Source organism: Taeniopygia guttata, chromosome 8 (assembly GCF_048771995.1).
Source record: "Taeniopygia guttata chromosome 8, bTaeGut7.mat, whole genome shotgun sequence".
Lineage (NCBI taxonomy): Eukaryota > Metazoa > Chordata > Aves > Passeriformes > Estrildidae > Taeniopygia > Taeniopygia guttata.
Window position 1 is genome coordinate 28,512,281 of NC_133033.1, and position 23,033 is coordinate 28,535,313.

Here is a 23,033-nt window from a genome sequence, read left to right on the forward strand (position 1 = left end):
ATAGCCCCTTCTCAAGTGGAAGAAAATACTAGATGTGAATTCAGCATGGACTTCTGCTGTTGCTGGTTAGGTGAACATCTTCAGCAACAGTGAAACCTACACAGTCAACATCCCTCTTTAACCTCTGGTGTATATTCTTACCTCATAGTTTCTGTCCAGACTGCAAAGTTGTAAAGAAACTCTGCTTAGACTTTCAGACTGATACAAGAGGCAGTTAAACTCTCAAGGGCACTTTCTACAGCCTTCAGTCACCTCTTCTTATTTATTTTTATTTTTAACAGGTTTTAAAGGAGTTCACTGTGAACAAGATATTGATGAATGCCTAAGTAATCCCTGTGTGAACAATGGAGTGTGTCTTGATAAAGTCAACCGCTTCCTCTGCGTCTGTCCTCCTGGTGAGTTCTTATTTCTGGAAGCTTTTCCTGCTTCACCCTCCCAAGAACTTCACAGATGTTGTAGGTTATACATTTCTTGAGTTTCTGTTTTTCTTAGGGCAGCACCTGTTTGAGTGAGTTGCAATCACTATTAAATCAGAATAGTTTCATATTGGTTGCAATAATATTGTGTCTGTCATATTGGTTGCAATAATATTGTCTGTAACTGGATGAGCATTGACAAACACACAGTTGGACACCTCATCTAAAAGGGTAGCTGGCAACACGAGCTTCTGTTGTTGTAGAAACTATAGTGAGATTCTCAGAACATTTTAAAGATCAGAGCCTCTGCACACTTTTTGTCTTTTTCTGAGGATTTTAGGCAGAAGCTGGTTTTTCATCAGTATAGTTTATGGTGCTTGCATGAGGAGTGAGATGAATTTGGCTCCACTAGAAAAGAAAAAGAGCTGAGCTGAGGGATCAATGTTAGCTGTAGAGTGAACATCTTAGAAAAATTTTGAGTTCAGAATTTACATGACAAAAGCCTACATCTCCTTCTTATTGACTAATGATGATCAGGCTCTTGCTTTGGTTCCTTCCTCCTAGAAGAATTCCTCATGTTTTTTTTCTCAAACTGCCCAAGGATCTGCATCACCTGACATCTCCTGTCACTACTTCGTTAACTGTTTCAAAAACTGTATTGAAAGTTCCAGTGCTATGTTGTAGTACATTCCATACTGCTGTAATTCTAGTCTGAAGGCTCTAGTGATGTATGCACTGTTATTTTATTTTTAGCTACTTGCTTTGATTGCCTTAAAGATTTTTGTTAATGGGCTCTCAGTTTTACAGGCAGGCATATTGTCCACCCCACTTGAGCTCCATCTGCTTCATTTCTCTTTGACTTGGCCGTCTCAGTTTTCAGGGTGGACAAGGAGCCAGTCCATGCAGGGCGTGGTGTGTGCTTCATGATGCCGTGAATGTAGATTTGCTGAGCTTGAGTGGGCTGTGTTTGGGTGGGCTTGAGGATCTGTTAGAGGTAATTCCTGACAGTGCAGCTGTCTGGATGAACTCCTTCCTGTGACTTCTGGGTTTCCATGTGTTTCTGTGCCTTTCAGGATTCAGTGGGGCCGTGTGCCAGATTGACATAGACGACTGTTCCAGCACACCGTGTCTCAATGGAGCCAAATGCATTGACCACCCCAATGGCTATGAGTGCCAGTGTGCCACAGGTCAGTCTGGTGTTCAGAGCCCCTGGGTGGGGATAACATGGAACCAAAATACATGAAAGGCTGGTCACAAAGATGTCACTGTTTTTTCTTTCTTTCTCTGAAATGCTGCTTGTTTGCTGCAGAACTTTGTCCACTCCTTTGTGCAGGGAATAGTATTTAAGTAGAGAATGCCTTTCACTTGTGGCAGTTAAATTCAGTTGATGGGAGTCCTGGCTTCCCTCTTTCAGCACCATCTTTTACTTCCCAGAAGATGACATCCACATATGGGAAAACATCAGTGTGAAGGCTCTTACCTGTGATTTACCCCCCCACCCCACCAAGTCAGATTATATCCTGTGCACTTGAAAAACAAGACATGGGCAGAGCAGCGCTACTGTGCATTCTGATTTCTGTTGCGTCAGGCAATTCTATGTCAAAAGGCTAAGACTGAAATGCAGTAACAGTCGTGAAGAAATTCCACTCAAAATTTTAGTGGAAATTATTTGAAATGATTTGTCAGGTACCACACAAATTTTGGCAGAGCTGTGGCCAGAACTCAGGTGGTTTTATTAATGCCTGGTGAATTACATATTCAGAAGCGTCAGGTTTAATTATAGGATTTTCTTATCTTCAGACCTCCAGGGGTGATGTAGATATGTTTTTATCTTCATTTTTACATCTGGTCAAATAAGAGGGTTCAGAGCTGTTATATTCTAATTCTCAGAAAGGAGCTACACTTGGTTGCTTTCAGTTAATGGTGGCTGATACACTGCTCATGATACAGATTCATGCCTTGGCTTTAGCTCTTCCATTAGGGAAGAAACTGAACAATTCCTGGAGCCTAATCCCAGTTATGTGCAGTGAGGTTGGTTAGATTTATGTGCAACTTTTCGTGTTTTGAATCATTCAAATGATCAAATTATTAAGGCAGATTTGGCTTCACTGCACAGAATGTAGCAGTGATTAGCCTAAAAATAGCCTGGTTTTCCTCACACATGGTCTCCACCATTCTCAGATTTCCTGAGGAGGCATTGAATTTGTTGGAAGAAGGAAAATTCAGTAGTTCTGACCAGGATAGGAATAATTACTGTGGTCAGAATTTTCTTTTTGACTACTTCATGTGACAAACTAAGCAGGCACTTGCAAAAAGAAGGAAAAGTTCAAATCTTCTCCAAACTTGGAAACTGTTTTATTCTTTCTGAAGCTGGTGTGTGTTCTGGTTGCTTTCATTCACTGAGACTGCAGAGATTATCCCAAGCCTGGCCTGGGATGGGTTTGGGTAGTGTAGAGCAGGACAAGGTGGAGAGCTGTGCCTTGAAAAGCACGTTCTGAATTTGGCACTAAAACTGCATAAAATCACCTCATTACAGAAATTCCAGGTATCCCACCTGAGGAGGGAAGGCAATTGCTTCCATGAAGGCAAATGATATAATGAAGCATTTTCAGGCTGAAGGCAACCAAATGTGTGTTACTGAAGCAGCAGTTCTTAGTAAAATCCTTGGTTAAATATTTGACTGAAAATGGAAGAGGGACTCTGTATCAGGGCTGTTTTCCACCCTGTCTGAAGGATTCTCATATTCCGTATTCAGATGTTTTTTTCCTAGTCTAACTCTTGTTGGCAAAGAGAGAAATCATGTTTTGGTGAGGTATGTTCAGTTAAGAGATCCAGAAATATTCCTGATCTCTAAGTGGCTCAGCTGAGCTACAACAGCAGGCAATGTAATGACTGTTGAATGAACGTGTGCTAAGTATTATATTTAATATTGACAGCCTTCTGTAAGACTGAAATGTGGAATTCCTCCTGGGGGCAGATCAGTTACTGGGCAGTAATGTTTGAGTATGTTCTTGCTCTGCTAATCTCATGGTCCGAGTGATGTGTTGTTCCCTGAATGGTAATCGCCGGCTGCCCACGTGATTGAAAACTGCAAAATGTTTGGCCAAATGCTGTACAGATAGCTCTATTTACTGCTTGCTTTTTGTCTTTTCTTTCCCTTCTGGCATTATTCCACTTCTCCTTCCCAGTGGTAGATCATGGCTTTTCTTTTCTTGGGTTGTTTCAGGTCTTTCCTCTTTTATTTGTCTCTGCCCTCTTTTTTTTCTCCCCTCTGCCACCATTTGTCCCCTTATCAGTTTGTTTTTCCTCCTTCCCTAACATCTTTTTATATCCATCTCTCTAACTAGCTTCCCTTCCCTCTCCCCACCCACTTCCACACCCATTCATCCAAGCATACGTTCGCAGAACTTGGAAATGTTAGCCGTCACCTGGTATGTTTGACCACAGAAATAACCACAAACCTGTATGAAAAATGGGGAGCCTCTTATCCACTTATAACACTCAGGTGAGAACTACTCTTCAGCTGTTGAAATTCCCTGCAGCTTGGTTTGTATCAGTCTCCAGTTGGTATCTTGAAACTTCAAGTTCTGCCTTCCTGATCTTCAGCTGCCGGAAGGCAGCATGAGCTGTTGCTCCAAAACCTCAGCTCTGAAAACCATTTATTTGAAATTGTCCCAGTCTTATAAAGCTCTGCTCCAGGGGCTTGTTTGCTGCTCTTAGTTTCCTGAGCCCTCTAGCCCTTTTTCCCTCTCAGTTGCTCAGGATGTTTCCCAGCTGAAGCAGAATGAAACAGGCCAAATTGCTGCTTGTTTCATTGCTCCTAACCAAGAGGTTGCATGCAGCCTTCAATAAGTTTGCAGTTGGTGCTTGATTTTAGTTACTGAAAAGTTTCCCAGTGAAGGAGGCAACAAATTTTCTAATAAGCAGAGCTGCAGAAGTTTTGACATGAGCCAAGGGAGTTCCCTTGGGAAGGTTTCAGCAACGTCTTTGCAGTAATTTCTTATTCTAACAAGGTCAGCCCCACTCTGTCCCCCTGTTACATGTAGAGGAAATGATGGCAGGACTGTGCCTCCAGACAGTTTATACTGATGCAAGTAAATATTTCTGATGGAGATTTACATGTTTCCTCTCATGGCTACTATTCCAAATAACCTGAAGGTGACCACTTCCAGTGCCAGGGTTTTCCATGCATGATGCTGTTCTGTAATGCTGTGAACAGTGGGGAGTGTTGTGTTCCAGGGCTGGAAATGCAGTTGAGGTGCCCAATTACCCTTTGTGTTCTCTGCCACTTCGCTGATTCTTGATACAATTCTTTCTATACCTGCATTATATTCGCTGCAGCATCCTACCAGTGAACTCCTTCCTTACTCATGGTTTTTCCTCAGGTTTTACTGGCCTTCTGTGCGAGGAGAACATCAACAACTGTGATCCCGATCCCTGCCACCACGGGGAATGCCAGGATGGCATTGATTCATACACGTGCATCTGCAACCCTGGTTACATGGGTGCCATATGCAGCGAGCAGATCGACGAGTGCCACAGCAACCCGTGCCTGCATCAAGGGCGCTGCATCGACCTGGTCAATGGCTACCAGTGCAACTGCTTGCTGGGCACCTCAGGTATGGAAAACACAAGTGGAAGGCTTGGATTCGAGCAGAATTCAAGCATGTAATTATTTCTTACATGTGCTCTGGTTTGTGCTAAGTTGAGAGTATCATTTTCACATTGTTTTTCCATGCTGAACTTTGGTGTGTTTGTGTGGCTTGCCTAACCCTCACTGGTGCTGCAACTGATCTTGGGAGAATTTGCCTCCTCTTTACTCCAAAAAAATCAGGCCTGCAGAAAAAGTAGGCAGAGTGTTCAAAATGTTTATTCCTTTGTTTAAATTAACACAAGTTCAGGGTCATGTTCAGTCAGCATAAAGTGACTTGGGCGACATTCCTTGGTGTTGCAGTGCTTCTGCATCATCACCTGTTTAAGTTGTCCCCAGTGTGACTTCAAAACAGGTGGGATTCTTAATTTGGCTATTTTGGGAAAATAGTTTTGTTGCCTTCTTTGTAAGATTTACCCTCCTTATTCCTCTTTTTTTTTTTTTTTAATCCAGGAGTAAACTGTGAGAATAACTTTGACGACTGTGCCAGTAACCCGTGCATTCATGGGGACTGTATTGATGGCATTAATCGCTACAACTGCGCCTGCAAACCTGGATTTACAGGTAAAGTCAGCTACCCAAGGGCTCTGAATTGTTTTGAAGATAGTTATCTGAGTAGCCAGGGAAGTGTTCTTTGCATACTGACTGCGAGGGATTCAGTTGGTGTCTCAGTAAATCCTTCTAATCTTTGGATCTTAGCATCTTACACTACAGCCGGTTCTACCAAACAGAAAAATGGCCCAATCTGTGCTGTGAAATGCCATTCTTGTTAGGTAATTAAGTCCAATTCATGGTTCTTGGGTTTATAACAAATAAGCCCACGTGACTTTTGTTTATTATTTACAGCCTCTTTCCAGGGACAGAGAGACTGTGGACAGTATGGAGAGGTGTTTGATCAGACACTGCCTTGAGCTTTGACCATGAACACTATTTCTATTTCTGTGAAATCAGAGCATTAACTTGGTGTTCTTGAGTTGCTTCCCACTCTGAAGTCTTCAGACAAATCTGATTTTTTCAGTACTTCTCTGTCATAGCATGGTCTGTTCTGTTTTCTTTTTAAACTACAAAATTTTTCTGGTACAGTGAAAGTAGGGCTGAAAAAAGAAGTGGTTAGACACCTCTGGATCCATGTTTAGAATTCTGAGCCAATATCAGACTATTTCTGATGACTAAAGCACATCTCATCTGTTTACAAGGGCATTTATGTTTTGAGCCATGTAGGGTAATACAAAATAATCATTGTGAGGCGGTTGGTACTGTTTATTACAGCTTTTTCATCATGTTTGTTACTGTTTATTACTGAATGATTCTAGTTAGAATAGATATGAAATGCATTAGAGTACCAGAATGTTTCAGGTGTCTTGTGCTTTTCTCTTGGTGTCTTTCTAAACTCCTGATGCTCCTGCCTTCCTTCCTATGGGTCTGGCATGGTGGTACTCTCTAGTCCCCAGAATAAGATGAGGGATGATGCTGATCACTCGTGCCTACCACTCTCCTAGGTTGCTGGCATTCCATATTTGTTATCCTGCTGGATCTCTTACTGTTACACTGTTAAAATAATTCAGTAATGTGATGAATTGGCATATTCCAGTCTTTAAGGAGCTGGCTTGCATGGGGTCTTGTTACTTTGTCATTTCCTTCTGTTAAAAATGCTTTCAGCTTACTGCATCATTCACTCTGTTTAGCTTTCCAGCCTCACAAGTCCTTTTGGTCACTGCTTCAAGGATCTTGCAGTCGTAATCAGAGGCAGGCAAAACAGGAAACGGTGTTTTTAGAGCCCCTTTTGCGCAATAAACCACAAGAACTGTATTTACTGCAGACATTTGGGCACTATTGGTTGTTCAAAGGGTAGGTACTTCAAAGCAGAGGAGCAGGGCTACGGCAAGTGGAACTCAAGAGGTTTGTTGCAAGCATGATACAGCTGAGTGGTTTTTGCTTTCCTAATCAATATTAACCAGTGATTTTAGTGGAGATTCTGGAATGGTTTGTAAATACTTGCCGAGTGTAAGTGCTGTTTTCCAGGCACAGGAAAGTGCTGCATCTCTCAGAAACGCTTCTCTTGGCTTGAGTTAAAGCACGGAGGCATGTGAGCTCCATGCTGCTGCCTTGGCTTCCCTGAGCTGTGCCTCAGTGTGTGCTCTTGCAGACGTGCAAAGCAAGCACTCTTTTAAGAAATGCTGCTCAGGAAGTGTTGATTTTTCCCTCTAGGCCCCCGCTGTAATGCGGACATCGACGAGTGCACGTCCAGCCCGTGCCACAACGGCGGCACGTGTATCAACGAGGTGAACGGCTTTCGGTGTGTGTGCCCCGAGGGTTTCCACCACCCCCACTGCCAGTCCCAGGCTGATGGCTGCCTCAGCAACCCCTGTGTGCATGGCAACTGCACACACATTGCCACTGGGTAAGGACTCTTTCAACCTACCTGCTGCCTTCTGCATTATTGCCTTGCTCTGGCCAGACTTCCAGCTCCCGATTTTTCTCTAGTTTCTCAGACTGGGATCCCGATTTATCTGGTGCCTCTGACATAATCACAGTAAGGTGTAGACCTTCATTCACCAGCTGGTGTTTCAACACAGGTTTTTCTTTCCTGTCTTGTGTTGTTGGCTGGTTTTGCATGGGCGAGTAGCGCAGGGTGTACTGCCTGCGTTTGGTGATTCTAATGAGTTGAGTGAATGCAATTAAAATAAATAAATGGTTCCAAATTAAATCTTTGGGGAGCAGCAGTAATCTGTTCCATCGAAACCTGAAGCATTGAGCATGAGGACTGTCTTTATTGGCTAGTGCTGTTCTTCCTAACCAAGCACTGGATCAAGGAACAGGCTGACAACTTTTGCTCCAGGGATGGATATTTCACCCGGGACACTTTCTCCACTGCTGAGATTTTGTCAGCTTTACTCATATTGTTGCACATCTGAGAAAAGAAAGGAAAATTCTTTCTGGGCCTTTTGATGGCAGTAGTTGCTTCTGAATCTTCCCATCCAGGAGGACCAAATGCTGATTTTGGGAACCCTAAATTAGACTTCTTTTTGGTAATGGTAAGTCTAGGGATGTTTTGTTTGTGAAAGTTCCCAACTATACAGCCTCCCAAATATGTGCTGCATCCTGGAAAGTGTTGTCAGCATTTGGGTAGGGAAGTGATTTTTTTGCTGCAGGTAGCTCTGTAGGGCAGGATGCAGCACTTTCCCTGGAGCTGGCAGGAAAGCTGTCTATAGTGCTAATTCAGCCTCCTTGAAAGCTTGGAAAACAGATTTTTGTTCCCGTTGTCTGTCATCTGTCACTTTGCATTTACACCCAGGTACACCTCACGGTGTGCCAGGTAAAAGCAGCAGTGTTTGCAGGGCAGGGACAGAGGCCTGTGTGTGCTGTGTGGCCTGAGTCCAGGCTGATTCACCAAGTCCTTGCTTCTACGTCATGTGGGTGGGGTGTGCTCTACTTCAGATTTTGAAACGTGATGGAGAAGATTGCTCCTGCTCCCAGCCAGCTGTTTTCATTTGAAACCACTATTTGGTATTAAATCAGTCTGGTTATCTTTGGAACCTATTGTTCCCCTCCACTTCTTTTTTTTCTATTTTTTTTGTTTTGTTTCTGTCTTTGTTTGAATATGTTGAGATGGTCTTATCAAAGCAGAAACATTGCTGGTTGACTGAACACTTTGTGAAAACTGTAATGAGGGAAGTGTGGTTTTAAGGGAGGGTTTATTTTCAACATTTTCAAAACTATATGGCTGGGGTAAGCAATCTAAAGTAACTTAGGGCTCTTCTCAAGAGAGTTCTTCTGGTTTTCTCTAAAAAACTAATCTACAGGAAAAACTGGTAGAGGAGTTAGTTCAAAATGCCCTAAAATTGCTGCTGTTTTGCCTTTCAAGGTACAAGTGTGTCTGTGACCCGGGCTGGATAGGAGATTACTGTTCAACAGAAGGGAATGAATGTAAATCAAACCCATGCCAGAATGGAGGAACTTGTGAGGATCTGTTGAATGGATACAGATGTGCCTGTAGAAAGGGATTCAAAGGTGAGAATTCAGAAAAAAATTGTTATCTTTTCCCTTTTTACTTCATTCCACCTTTAAAGTAATTTCTTTTGATTAAACTTTGTGGAAATAGTAATCAAGATGGGAATTGCCATGGCTGTATGAGATTAAATTAGCCAGCTCCTGTAGACATGATACAGTAATAGAATATTTGGCAAAGGCTTGTCTAAGCCTTGATTGGAATCATTACAAAATGTCCTATTGGAAGGCTAGCTTAATTTTCTTTGTAAATTATGAAATTTACATAAATGCCCTGGAAATTGGAGGGGCATTAAACTCAAAATGACTGTGGCTGCTTCTACACTGAGCCCATGAGGAGTGCTCTGCTCTCCTTTTACTTCTGCTGAGATTTTTCAAAATGTGGCAGTGCTGTCCACTGCAGTGTGGGATAATCATGTGAGTTACAACCTCTTTGTTCATTCTTCCAAGAAGCACCAAGCTCTTAGCAGCACATTCTTCTGCTTTTTCCCCGTTCTGTTCTCCAGGTGTGAACTGCCAGGTGGTGGTTTCTCCTTGTTCCCCTAACCCTTGTGAGAACTCGGGAATCTGCCAAGAATCTCCTGACTCTGAAGGCTACACCTGCCAATGTGCCCCTGGCTGGGAAGGTAAGGTGGATGGGGACTGTGTTGTGCTTTCAGTGCTGAGCAGAGCTGGCACTGAGCCTCCTGGCCACTGCTTTGGGAGGGGTCTCACCCTTGGACTCTGCACCTTTCAGGGGAAAGATGCACAGTGGATATTGATGAGTGTCTCTCCAAGCCCTGCAAGAACCATGCCCTGTGCCACAACATCCAGGGCAGTTACCTGTGCGAGTGTCGGCCTGGCTTCACCGGAGGGGACTGTGACAGCAACATTGATGACTGCCTGTCAAGTGGGTATCAGCACTTTGCTCAGTGTTTTCCAGTCTTTCCCAAAAATAAATTTGCTGACTGCTGTTTGACAGATTCCTAAGGGTCTTTTATGATCTCTTGCCAAAAGGAAAAAAAATCCCAAACTTCAGTTTTGTAATGTTTGAGGCAGTCAAAATCCATTGTGTTGAGCTGCTAGAAATGGACTATGGTGTCCTAACTGATGGCAGCTGTTGTTCCCAGATGCTTAACTTGAAAAGGCCCTTAGAGTTTACATACTTTAATAAGAAACACTGTTAAATGCAAAATTGTATTTGCCTGAAATTTTAATCCATCAAGTTAAAGTGCCACTGCAGGGCTTACCTGTATTTCAACGTTGAGTTTGATTGAGGTGTGGTGGGAATCTGGGGTATAGCAGTCCTTCTTGAAATGTCTGTCTGACATTAATATTCTGGGAAGAGTGGGTCCTGTTGCACTTCCAGTTAATCCATATTTGAAAACAAATTAAGCAGCAGGAAGGTTCTGGAATAGGTATCAGTTGCAGGAGGGTAGCCCATACACTGATGAGTACTGGAACAGCTCAAATTGCAAGAAAACAAGTATTAATTTCATGTCTTTGACACTGCTGTTTATAAGGGAAACCAAATGCATAGTAGCTTCTTTTTCTTACTGGGAATATGCTATATCATCATCAGATAAAATCAGAGTCTCCTGAGAAATGTCTCATGTTTAAAAGTTCATCTGTTACTATTTGAAAAGTGCTTTATCAAATCTTGGAGGAGTTCACAATGCTATAATTCTTAGGTTGGCCAGGTCTTTAAAAAAACCCAACCAGATGAACAGAAAAACCCAAAAAAACCACCCCAAAAAACAAAACAAAACAAAAACAAACAAACAAACAAACAAACAAAAAAAACCCAAAAAAACCCACCCAATCCCCTGTTTTTTACTATCAGCTTAAAACCAAAATGGAGTTTTGAAGACTTTAGGCATGAACTTAGCAAATTCTGTTTTGCATTGGAAAAAAAAATGTAAATTCATGACTGCTGTAGAGGAGGATCCAAAGAAGTCTATTAGCAAAAGTTACCGTGGGAGCCCCCAAAGCAGCACTCAAATTACTTCTGAGGTGTCTAGCTCAGCCTGAGCATTTAATTCCTTCTTTCTGAGCAGACAGGTACAGTACAAAAAGTGTCACGGTGCTGTGACCCAGAGCTTTGCATACTGAAGCCAAGAAAATCATTGCCTGTCCTGTTAGTTTTTGTGTGGGTGCCTGAAGATAAAAAAGTTCTCCAAGTGTTCATCTTTCCCTCTGGAACAGCTGGGACATCTCTCTCCCTCCTCCTAAGTGTTCTGAGAGCTGTGGGATTCACCCCGTGTTGTCTTAGGCAGCACACCCATGAGGCTGAAGAAGCATTTCACATTACTGCCACAGCTGATTTCATTTAGCATAACAAAAACCTTCCATGCCTTGAGCCAAATGTCTTTAATCTATGAAGCAAACAAACCCTCCAACAACAGGAACTTATTGAAAAGTTGATACCCGAGTCTCCTTCTGTCAGTAAATGTGTGGCACAGAGAATTAATGCACAGTTTTTGGCTTCACTCATACATGGCTGACTGCCACAGACACAACATTTCATAGCTGCCAGGGGTCTTGCTTTGAATGTGCTTTTTCTCTTCAGTAGTCAAATGACCTTTAAATGGATGCAGGTGTGTCTCATAATACAAATTCTTAACATGTGAGCATATTTCTCAGTCAATAAATGAGCTTTAATTACCTTTCACATTTCTTTTCTTCATTTCCCAGTAAAAAGAATTAGCTTATGATATGTAGGATAAACTGCAAAATTTTGGTGGAGTCTATTTGCATTTCAAGCTCATATTTTAGTAGTACTTAAAGGTAGTCCTAAATAAAAAAAAAGGCTTGGTAACCTATTTTTCAACCCCCTTGCTTTCTCCCTTTTTCCTCCCCCCTCCCAGTTTCCCTCTCTGCCTTCATATATTAGGCTTTTGCTCTGTGGAATGCAGAGTAGAAAAGGAATCTGGCTTCAGGAATGTGGGTCTTAAATCCAAATGTGGAAGGAGAAAAGCAGGAAGAAATTACTGAGCGGCAGAAATCTTTCAGGCAGATTGGTACTTGTGGAAGCAGAAGGAATACAGTAGTAGGAGGTGACTAAGACCAAAAAACAGTGGTATGCAAGTAGCAAGAGCATGGCACAGACAAAGAAAATATCAAGAAATGCAGTGATTGAGGAGAATCCATGGTGGTGTAGGAGTTTTTGAGCTTCTCTGCCAGCCTTTCCCTAACCAGTCTGTGATGCTGGGAAAAATGTTGAGTGCTCAGTAATGCATAAGTGCTCATATATGTGCTAATATACACATACACATTTGATTTGACTGGACTGCTTTCATGCTGAAAATTAAGCACACAAGTTCTCTCTTGTGTTAAGCAGAATCTGGAAAAGAGAGAATGTGCTGAGTTCTCTAATGAATAAAACTTGGTAAGGAAGAAGAAACAGTTGCTGCTCTGTTCTTCTTGTATCAGTAGGCATCTGTCACAAAAGCAGTATTTGAATTTTAAACCGAGAGGCTTTGGGTTTTGGTTGAGCAAATTCCAGCAGAGAAACGTTTAGGCCCTGAAGGTTGGTCTTGATCCACACCTCCCTGTAAGTTTCTAATTGATAGTGCATTGCAGCTACCTGTTCCATAAAAAGGCTGAGAAAAACCTGTCAGTGCTCTGTTCCACTTTGGGCTGTGTGATGCCTTTTTTTTCTCTGTAGAAATGGCTGCTCTAGGCCTGGCCCCTCACTGTTGCCCATTTTGACACTGGCTGTGGTGCTTCTGTCCTAGATCCCTGCCAGAACGGAGCCTCGTGCGTGGATGGGATCGACTCCTTCTCGTGCATCTGCCTGCCCGGGTTTCACGGGGATAAATGTCAGACAGACACCAACGAGTGTCTGAGCGAGCCCTGCAGGAACGGGGGCACCTGCACCCACTACGTCAACAGCTACACCTGCAAGTGCCCGCCGGGCTTCCAGGGCACCAACTGCGAGAGCAACATCGACGAGTGCACCGACAGGTGAGGCACCTTCACTCGCTGCTCTCCTGCCCTCCAGCCAGCCCTGCTCAGGAGCAGCTTCTAACCAGGGCAGTTCTCCTTTCCTGCCATTTGTCACAGGCACGCTTGTGATTCTTGCATGGAAAGCTGGCTTAGTTGAAACACAGTTGCCTGGTCCTTGGTTTCTTCTAACATTCTTCCAGCAGTTCCATTACAGGATGTTATAAATGAAAATTTGTCCAGACAAATTAATAGGAAAAAATGGAATTTGATTGCAAAATAAATATCTTACCTAGCCAGACACAAGGAAAGAACAGAGCCAAGCCTGGGTGTGCAACAAGGAGTCAGCCTCAGCAGAGGTTTTCCTCCATGCCCACACACCTCCATCCTGGCACAAGCAGTTTTTATAGGGAAAATTCCGCCTGAGGCCAAGATTTCAGCAATCAGTCTTTTCTTCTATTCAGAGTCCATATGTTAATAAGATTTTCTTTTTTGGTGATGAGGGAGAACAATTCAGTGTCCGGAGTTTGTTGAATCCCTTGATGAAATTTACGGGAATTCGGGAACGCTGCATTCACATGTATCTGCCTGAGGATTTCCATGATATCCATCTCGGGTCGTTCACACGAACGATCAGCACCTGGGGTTTCTGTATCTCCCCAGACATGGCCCATCTCCCATCTCCTGGCGAGCTGTACCTTCTTACTTGTAAATCAGTTTCCAATCTACACCCGGTCTCACCTGTGCCTGTGAGGGTGGGGGGAATCCTAATACAAATGTGTATACTCTAACAAATATTCAATATCACATATATCATATTAGAAATGGTGCGAATTATATCTACTACACATAACAAGGATGAATATGACAGTGTTTAACAAAAGTTAAAACAGGGATGCTAGCTTATTGAAATATAAATAATTCATAGAATAATTCACTGTCACATGGGGGGGGAATATAATTGGTTATGAATGGTTACTCTGTTGAGAAATACAAAAGCTGCAAAAAATGGAAGCAATGGCCAACTTAGAAAAGCAGCAAAAATAAATTAGTCCTGAATTGTCGACAACAAATAGTATGAAGAAGAAACCAGGAGAAACACTAAATCCACTAAATTCTGCATTGGAAAGATTTAATCATCAGAGATGATTTTAATGCTCACCAAAAAAAAATTGGATGTGGTTTATCAGTGTCAAGATAAAACCTGAGGTCATTCTAAAGGGGGATGTGTGGAACTTAGTTAAAATGCTCAACAGCTGCTCCTAATATACGTGGTTCATGCGGTAGCTTTAAGAGCTCTTTGAGTGTTAAACATATGATTCCATCATCTGTCTGCATATTTATTTTAAGCTTTGTTAGGATTGATGTAACTTCAGATTCTCAAATGGGAAAAAATTCTAACAATTTCTTTAAAACTTGCAATGGTTAAAAAATAGTTAAGAAGTACTCTGTTCTAGTCTAGTTACCAGAGACAAGTTATGCAAAGCTCTTGGTTTTCTCAAGTATTTTCTGCACAAATAGAAAAGATCTTTCCTACCTTTTATAAAATTGCATTTGAGGAGGAGGTATTTCAATATCTTTTTCTTAAGAGCAGGATTGTGTCACTGATGAGGGTGTGTTTAATTTGCACAACAGTTGTTGAATTGAGTGAAGTATGCTGGGTGTTTTAGCAGAACTCCTGGTTCTTCCTTGAGGTTCATCCTGTTTTTGTTTTTGTTATCAGTCAGGACAGGAACCAGTCTTGCAGGTATGAATTAAGGATGTAGCAATTTTCAACGCTCTGCCAAGCTAAACCAGTCACACCTTCTCAACCAAAATTACTGAGCTGTGCTTAAGAGCACTGTGGTGGTTGGCTAATTTGAATTTGGGTCAAATGGTTCTTCCGTGTGTTGTGTGAGAAGCTGCCTGTGAGAGAGTGCCCTCTCCTTTTGGTACCTGGTTTCAGTGAAACACCGGGTGATTGGCAGTTCCTCTGTCTTCCCTGCCTTGCCATAAGTGGAAAAGGCAGGTTGCTCTCCCTCTAAAACAGAATTCAGCCCCCAAGACAGAGGAACTTCTCTGATGAGCAGTTTAACGTTTGATAAGTACGTTAATGCTGGCATCTCTACCATAATCGGAATTTCGGTATTGAAAACTTGCTTCCCTGCATTGTGACTTCAGGGAGGTGAGTCAGGGGCTCCTCTCGTGGAAATACCCTTTGACAGGCACAAAGCAGAGAGCAGGCATGAATTTGATTTGTGTATTTTATCAAACTGATTATCTCAAGTCTAATCTAGCATTATTCTCGGAGGGGCAGGAGTTCCTTTACAAGGAAAACTGAGTCAATTTTGCATGACACATCAATTCTCCAAACTTTCCCAGTGCCTTCTCCCTAGGACACCTAATCTGGCAGAATTTCTTATGATCAGAAGATTGGGGGGGAGGGGATAATTCCTTTGATCTGAATTCTGCCAGGGCATGTATGAGTAGTTTTACAAATCAGGACTTAAGATTCTCATGAGAAGAGAAGGAAGGGATTTAGCAATACCAATACTTTCACTTAATTTCAGTGAAGAACGTGCTTGTGTTTTGCATGTTGTATGAACTTTTTCCTTGAGAAACCATACCCCTGATTCCTTTGAAGATTAAAAAAAAAAAAAAAAGGCAAATTGTTTTGTTTCTCATAATTTGTAATACAGTTGTAATTTGTAATAAAATGTATCAGTTTGAGCAAGCCACAGGAGGTAGTGTTTGTGGTCACATTGGAGCTGGAAAGGTTTAATTAAATTAGTTGCATCCATCATAATGACTTGTTAAAACCCTGCTTTACTTTCTTCTTCTGCTGAGGTAAAAGTGAGCTGGAGGGTGAGCTGGAATTCCCTAGGATTGATGTTTTCTGATTGATATTTCTTCAGCCAGAAGTTAGCAGTGGTCAAAGGATCCTGTTATCTGCTTTTCTCCCTTATTTCATGTTTATGTTCCCTTTTGTCTGTGAGCTAATTGCATTTTGTCTCAGCTTACCTTTCTTCCTCCTCCCTTGCAGCTCCTGTTTCAATGGAGGCACTTGTGTGGATGGAATCAATTCCTTCACCTGCCAGTGCCCCCTGGGCTTCACGGGACCCTTCTGCCTGACAGAAATCAACGAGTGTGACTCCCATCCCTGCCTCAACAGGGGCACCTGCGTGGACAGCCTGGGCACATACAGGTGTATATGTCCCTTGGGCTACACTGGCAAGAACTGCAAGGTGGGTGACTTGTTGTGGCATTGTTGTTTGAGCTGTCCGGCAGCAGAGGTGACACAGGAGAGGTGTGAGGTGCCAAACATGGCTGAGCTCTTGTTCCTTCAGTCCTGGTGAGGGCTGGTTGGCCCATTAGGTGCCCCTGTTCAAAACGGGAAAACATAGAAGGGCTGCAAGAGACCTTAGAGATCGTCTAGTTCTATCCCCTGTCTATTTGCAAGGAGGAGAAAAGTGGTTATTTATGAGAACAGGTGTCACTGGAACTTTCTAGATTAGTTTTCTTAAATGAAAACCAGCTGTTACCCTGGAAAATGGCTCCATTTCATTCAAAGCATAAAATTGTCCTGATTGAAGACAGTCCTGTATTAAAAAAAAAAAAAAAAGAAACAACAAACAAACCAGCAAAAAACAAAACCAGAATATCGGTCTAATTAGCAGGAGTTAGATTTAACTGGTTCAGTTTTTACAGGGAAGTAAATTTTAATCAGGGTTGATAGTAAATTTTTTTTCATGAACAGCCAGAAAACGTTTTGAGGCGGTAAATGATGTGCTTGTCATATTCACAACCTCAATAAAAATCTCCAGCCTACTTGCTCACTTAAGTTCAGGCAGTTTCCAGTTTTCCACAGGAGCTGCAAACCCTGTGTACTGTAAATGACTGACTAGTGCCTATTAAAAACTCTAACTTGGCATGGCACAGTGGAAACAGAACGATGTTTTTCAAATCAGAATTCTTTTTGATTCTGTTCTTATCAAAACAGTAAGAATGATATTAGACTATTTTTGCTTTTGGAATGGTAAACTCTGTATTGGGTTCCTTTACCAGCAGTCTTGAGTGCTGCCATTTAAAAAAAAAAAAAAAAAAAAAAAAAAAAAAAGGTGAATTTAAATTGCTGGAAAACAGTACAATTTTGTAAGAATTTTGCAGCTCTCTTTCATGCCAGCATGTCTTTGTAAAGCAGTGAGTGTTGGAAAGAAGCATTTCAGTGGCAGTGGGGGAGGTGCTTTTTCAGAAGTATGTTGCTAGACATTAAATTGTCAGGTCTGCTTCTAGGTATTGCTAATGGAGGAAGTGAATGCAAAGTAATGAAGTAATAGAAAAAAGCACCCCTCTGCTGCCCTAATTATGCATTCTGGGCACACCACTTAAACCTTATTGGGAGAATTAGCATTGAGAGTGATCGTGAAGTACTGTGAAGTTCAGTAGTTCCTCATCTGTTATGTTTGCTTTGTTTTTACTGGAGAAAAGGATTAATGTTCCTTTCCCCAAATTGCATTCTCAGAAGGTCTGCTTTATGTTCAGAGAAGCTTGATTGTAATGTATTACCCATTTTATACAAGGAACCAGAACTTTCTAAATTTAGATAAGTACTACTCAAAGCTGTATTGGGGAGATTTATAGATTACAGCTACACTGTAGTTCTTGTCTTAGTGGTAAACTGGCTTGACCTAATTAGCAAAGCTAAATAAGCAGCACAAAATCAGACAATGATTCATAAGTTTTAGAATTTGCATGTAAAACAGTCAGCTACTCATTACAAATGCAGAAGCAAGAGGCTTGGTGTTTTTTCTTCACGCTCAACTACATGTGATAAAACTTAATTCCAAGTTTCCTTTTGGTTTCCTGTGAAAGCACAGATTTTTTTTACTTTAATCTTTGTGAGGAGACAGTTTGCATCTGAAAAGCAGAACTTTCTGCAATTGAAATTGCATTTTACAGCCAAAATTCAGTGCTACTCACTTTAAAAACCTCACCCTTCCTCAAGTCAGCTTGAAATCAATCAAATAGCTGTATTAATTTGAAGATTAAATGCTTAAAAAGGAAATTATGGTTAGTGGCTGGTTTATATTACATCAGACAGTTATTTTGTGTCTTCACTTTCGAATGATGATTTACTGAGTTTTAGACTCTGTTTCTGTATGAGGAATCAAGAAAAGCAATGTACTTTGGCCCATCCTCAGTTCATAAAACTGTTGTGGGGTTTCAGTTGAATCTTGGAAGACACAAAAAGGCAGAGAGACACAGTGCAGCAAGTGGGGCCGAAAGGAGGTATGGTGAGCTAATGATAGAAAGGATCAAAATGTGGGACACATCTGTCAACCTCAGAAAGCAGTGAAGATGGGGGGAGTTAGGGAGAATAGCTAGAAGCCTCCTGCTAACATGGAACTAGAAAGCTAATCTGAGATAAAACTCAATTTTCTCAAACTGAGCCAGTCAAAGATCCAACTTCATGGTGAGGTGTGAGGATTTTGAAATATCCTGCTGCCATCTGGGGTTTATTGCTCTGTACACTTGCACTTTCCCCAGGCATATGACAAAGACTGTCAGTAAAGTACCTGGCTTAGCTGGGGAAGGAGTGTCCTGCTCTTTCAGGTGCCACGGGGGACCTGTATCACAGAGCTTCTATCCCTTGAGTCTTGAACTTGTTCTCTGAGTGCTGTTTCTCCTGCATTTGCCATGTTTCATGTGGGCTGTTTGCTCTGCAGTCTCTCGTGGATCTGTGCAGCAAGTCTCCCTGTAAGAACAGAGGCACGTGTGTGCAGACTCTGGCCCAGACTCGGTGTGTGTGCCCGCCCGGCTGGACCGGCGCCTACTGCGACGTGCCCAACGTCTCCTGCCAGGTGGCAGCTTCACAGAGAGGTAAATCAGCATCCCCTGTGCTTCAGCATCGCTGTGCTCAGGCATCTCCTTCCCCCCTGCACCTGTGCACAACCCCGAGAGCTTTGCCTTTAGGTGGTCACTTCTCAAGTAAAAATACTCTCTGCCAAGGGTGTTTGGGAGTCAAGACTTCCTCAGTTCTTCCCATCACAAAAATATCCGAAAGGCAAAATTAAATACTATATGAGGTCTCAGAGGTTCATTAGTACTGTTTTACATGGACTGCCTTTTTGGAAAATGCATCAGCTCTTTATGCTAAACCCCAGGCAGGCTAAACCTCAGGTTTCTGCTAAACCCCAGGCAGGCCAGGTTTAAAACATGTCCTTCTACAACAAAGGCATCTTGGAACTCATTATAAGTATTTTTGCTGAGAATACTGATAACTGAGAGCATTATTTAGCCATATAGGTTGTACCATGGCCCCTTAAAGTAGTAATTTTCTACTTCAGATGATGTATATGTAAAAGATTTGGTTTTTAAGTGAATTTTGTCTGGCAATATGGCTTGTAGCCCAGGCGGATGGACACTGTCATGCCATTTTTGTCCAGGAAATACAGACAAGTAGATTCAGTGTCAAAGGAGAAAGGTGTCGAGCTCCCATACTTTTTGGGGACATTCTAGTTACAAACACTGAACCTTTGTAGAGCAGCAATAGTATTTCAGAAATGTATTCACCAGCCAGTGCTAAAGTAACACAGCAGTACAAATACTTTGTGCAAATACAGTGATCCAAAGAGGACAGAGCAGTGACTTTGTTTGTAAGCCAATTTTGATTTTGATCCGCTGTAATTTAAGGAGTAACTTCTCAATTTTAAAGTTGCAACTTTTCAATTTGTTGAGCCTACCCATATCCATTCCTGTCTGAGCTACCAGCACTGGCAGCGAGCGCGTTGTATGTGTTTGCTCACTGGATTTAACTCTGCTGCAGGAGTTCCTGTGGACCAGCTGTGCCAGCACTCGGGTCACTGCCTCAACGTGGGCAACACCCACCACTGCCAGTGCCAGGTGGGTTACACGGGCAGCTACTGCGAGGTGCAGCTGGATGAGTGCGACTCCAGCCCCTGCCAGAACGGAGCCACCTGCCGGGACCACCTGGGTGGATACCAGTGCGAGGTAGGCCGGGCATTTGCTGGGATGGTGTTGGCATTTGGGGGTGAACACTTAGGGCACAGTGAAACAAAGGCATCAGAGGAAGTCAGAAACACCTGCAAGTACCTTCACATAGGGGATAAAAGCAGCCTGCGCCTGGAAGGAATTTTTAATTTGGCTGTGGCAAAAAAAAGTGCTCCTGAGAGGTTTTAAGAATGAATTCAAAGGTGTGGTTGGAAGGAGCTGTGGTTGATGAGCATTGGATTCTTTGTGTCATTGGAGAGGGGGTTCTTATCCAGAAAGGCTTTTTGCCTGAGGTGTGGTTTATATGAAAATATTTGTAAAGTGTGTTGAAGGAATATTGTATTTTCCCTGTTGGATGGGCAAAGTATCCCTTGCCTCCCAGGGTGGGAAATGCCTTCCACTGCTTTCTGTTTCCTAATGCTGATGCAGAGAGCGGTGTAGGCCATGAGATTGTTGCATAACAGCCTCCCTAAGCTTTTTGGAATGGTAGAACACCTTGGAAGCCCATGTCCGAGGGAAAGGATGAGTTTTATCTAAACCTCAAGCCAAAACGACTAAGCCAGTGTCAGTGCTGGAGGGTATCAGGATTTGATCTGCTCTGTTTTGCAGCAATCTCATCACTAGAATTAAAATTTTCAGTGCCCTGTTACGTGTCACAGGTCGAGTTGTGTGATTAAGCTGCTGGCTGTGCAGCCCTTGAGATCACTTGCAGTTGTTCAGCTACAAAGGCTGTCCTAACCTGCCCTGCTGAGGGCTCCTCTGTGGGTGTTAGCTTTCTGAGATGTCTGCTGGTGTATCCTCTGTGGGTGTTAGCTTTCTGAGATGCCTGCTGGTGTATCCTCTGTGGGTGTTAGCTTTCTGAGATGCCTGCTGGTGTATCCTCTGTGGGTGTTAGCTTTCTGAGATGCCTGCTGGTGTATCTGCTAGAAGACCACTGACACTTCTTTCTGTGCTGGCAGTGTGTGGCTGGATACCAGGGTGTCAACTGCGAGTACGAGGTGGATGAGTGCCAGTTCCAGCCCTGCCAGAACGGAGGGACCTGCATCGACCTGGTCAATCACTTCAAGTGCTCCTGCCCACCAGGAACTCGGGGTAGGAAGCTCAGCAATTACGTGAATGTTACAAGAGGGAATTTTCCTCTCTGACTGCTGGTTTCACTAGACAGTTTAAAGGGAATGCATTCTGTTCTTTGAAGAATGTTCCCAAAGTACACTGGATCCCTTGGGACACATATTTTCTCTTTAAAAATAAATGCTGATTTTTTTCCTCCCTTTTAATTTTTTTCTTTTAAAGGAATAGGTCGTGGCAGTGTCCCTTGGGAATGTATGAGCCATCTTTGGCAATGTGGATGCATGAGATTGCTGTTAAGGTCTCTCCCAAACCTATCTGTTTTGATACAGTAAATCCAAGGTTTCTTTTTGGCTGAGGTGCTATGAAATAAGTAGGAAACTTTCTTAGTTCTTTCATAACTTCCAATGTCCTATACTTGCTTAAATTTTGGCCCTTCCTTGTCCTCTGTCCTGGAGTCTTTTGTGGAAAAGAAGTTGAGTGACTCTAGGCTACCCTAAACTATTTCAACATATTTGAGCTCTTTGATTAAAAGCTCCTTAGGGGAAAAAAAGTTGAAAAAGAAAAAAAAAAAGTATTCCACAGTTTATATCACTAGTTTTCAGTAGGCATGATTCCACAGCCTGTTTATTGTCAGGTTTCTTAAAACCTAGCCTTCCCTTTTATATCTTACCTATGAACCTGGCTTCTACCTTTGAAAATATGCAGAATTTACCATTTTAACCCGTCAGTAAATGCTTTCTCACTTTATGTTCTTTTTTAAGCTGATTTCTCAAGTCAGTTAAAAATTTTACATTGCTCTGAACTTTTTCTTTCTGAAGTGTGTCATCTCAATGTTTGCAAAATATTCAGATGTCAGATAGAATTAAATTCTTGTTTCATAAAGTAAATTTAAATACAATTATAAAATAATATATTTTCCTCTTGCCTATGCATATCACCAGTTCATTCACTTTAATGTGGCTCTCAGCACATCTCCCCACCCTGGATAAGTGTTTACTTCATTTTAAATCATTTCGCTACCAATTCTTCATGTATTGTTCTTAATATTATTTTTAAATTAAAATAAAAAGGAAAAAAAGTGCAATAAAACAAAAGCAGAAACAAGCCTGCTTTTTAGGTCTGTACATCCAAGAGTGTATTTAGGTACCACTATCTGCATTTCCAGAATTTTTGTATTCCACTAAATCCCCCACCATCCTTCAAGAGGTTCTGAGTGTACTGCTTTTAATCCTTCAGTCTTTCTTTGTTGAGATTAATTACTTTCTGGATGTGACAGTTTTGCCTTTTTTTGGTTTTTTTTTTTTTGTAAATGAAAGGAATTGGAGGAGACTTAATACAATTATTTAGGATAGTAAAACATAGCTTTTGTCCCTAGCCCAGTTTGCAATTAGTACTTTACTGATGCCAGTATAAGCATCCTTCATATTTGGGTGAAGGATTTTACTTGCTCTGGTTGGAACAACAGCAATAAACTTGCTCAGCTTCCCCTCTCTGTCCTTGTGCAGTGAAAGCAGAACCGCCACCAGACCCTGTCCCTTGAAAAGAAATCTCACAGGGAGGAGAAGAAATTGCCCTCCCTGGTTGCTGGTGGGGATTTCTGTAAGTCCCCAGAAGCCAGACTGGAGGAATTAGTGTTTTATCACAGCTGCTTTTTCTGTTGATTTGCTGTTGCTTATTTTAATGCTCTTTGCCCAGTTCCAGGGTAGCCTGGTGGCAGCTTGTGGCCTGTCAAGGCCAGCGCAGGGCTCCCAGGCTCTGCTTAGTCTCAGGGCTAAATCAAATGCATATTTTCTGGGCTTAATTTGGTTTTGTGTTTTTAATTATGCCTTTAAATTAAGTCAAGTATGAAAGCTGCCAAATACAGGACAGCCTAGCGTTGAGGACAGCCTGGATGTAAAACACATGTGCCCTAAGCCTGCTCTGAAGCTGGCTGTCTGCAGAGGGTGTGGAATGTGTTAAACTGGGATCTTTAC

General features: G+C 42.3%; 1 protein-coding gene across 2 annotated transcripts in view; it reads left to right on the forward strand.

The window, feature by feature from the left end:
• Positions 1-23,033, forward strand: part of NOTCH2 (notch receptor 2) — an 83,703-nt gene that overhangs the window by 42,921 nt on the left and 17,749 nt on the right. The window contains exons 9-21 of one of the 2 annotated variants that reach the window (XM_030279763.4): positions 282-395; positions 1,490-1,603; positions 4,802-5,035; positions 5,521-5,631; positions 7,276-7,468; positions 8,933-9,078; positions 9,582-9,701; positions 9,812-9,964; positions 12,792-13,020; positions 16,022-16,223; positions 18,705-18,858; positions 19,805-19,989; positions 20,949-21,081. In XM_030279763.4, coding sequence (XP_030135623.2) covers positions 282-395; positions 1,490-1,603; positions 4,802-5,035; positions 5,521-5,631; positions 7,276-7,468; positions 8,933-9,078; positions 9,582-9,701; positions 9,812-9,964; positions 12,792-13,020; positions 16,022-16,223; positions 18,705-18,858; positions 19,805-19,989; positions 20,949-21,081 — 2,088 coding nt within the window. Of the gene's footprint in view, positions 1-281; positions 396-1,489; positions 1,604-3,604; positions 3,878-4,801; positions 5,036-5,520; positions 5,632-7,275; positions 7,469-8,932; positions 9,079-9,581; positions 9,702-9,811; positions 9,965-12,791; positions 13,021-16,021; positions 16,224-18,704; positions 18,859-19,804; positions 19,990-20,948; positions 21,082-23,033 lie in introns of those variants that run through there. The other variant, XM_041717742.2, reaches the window with a different exon arrangement.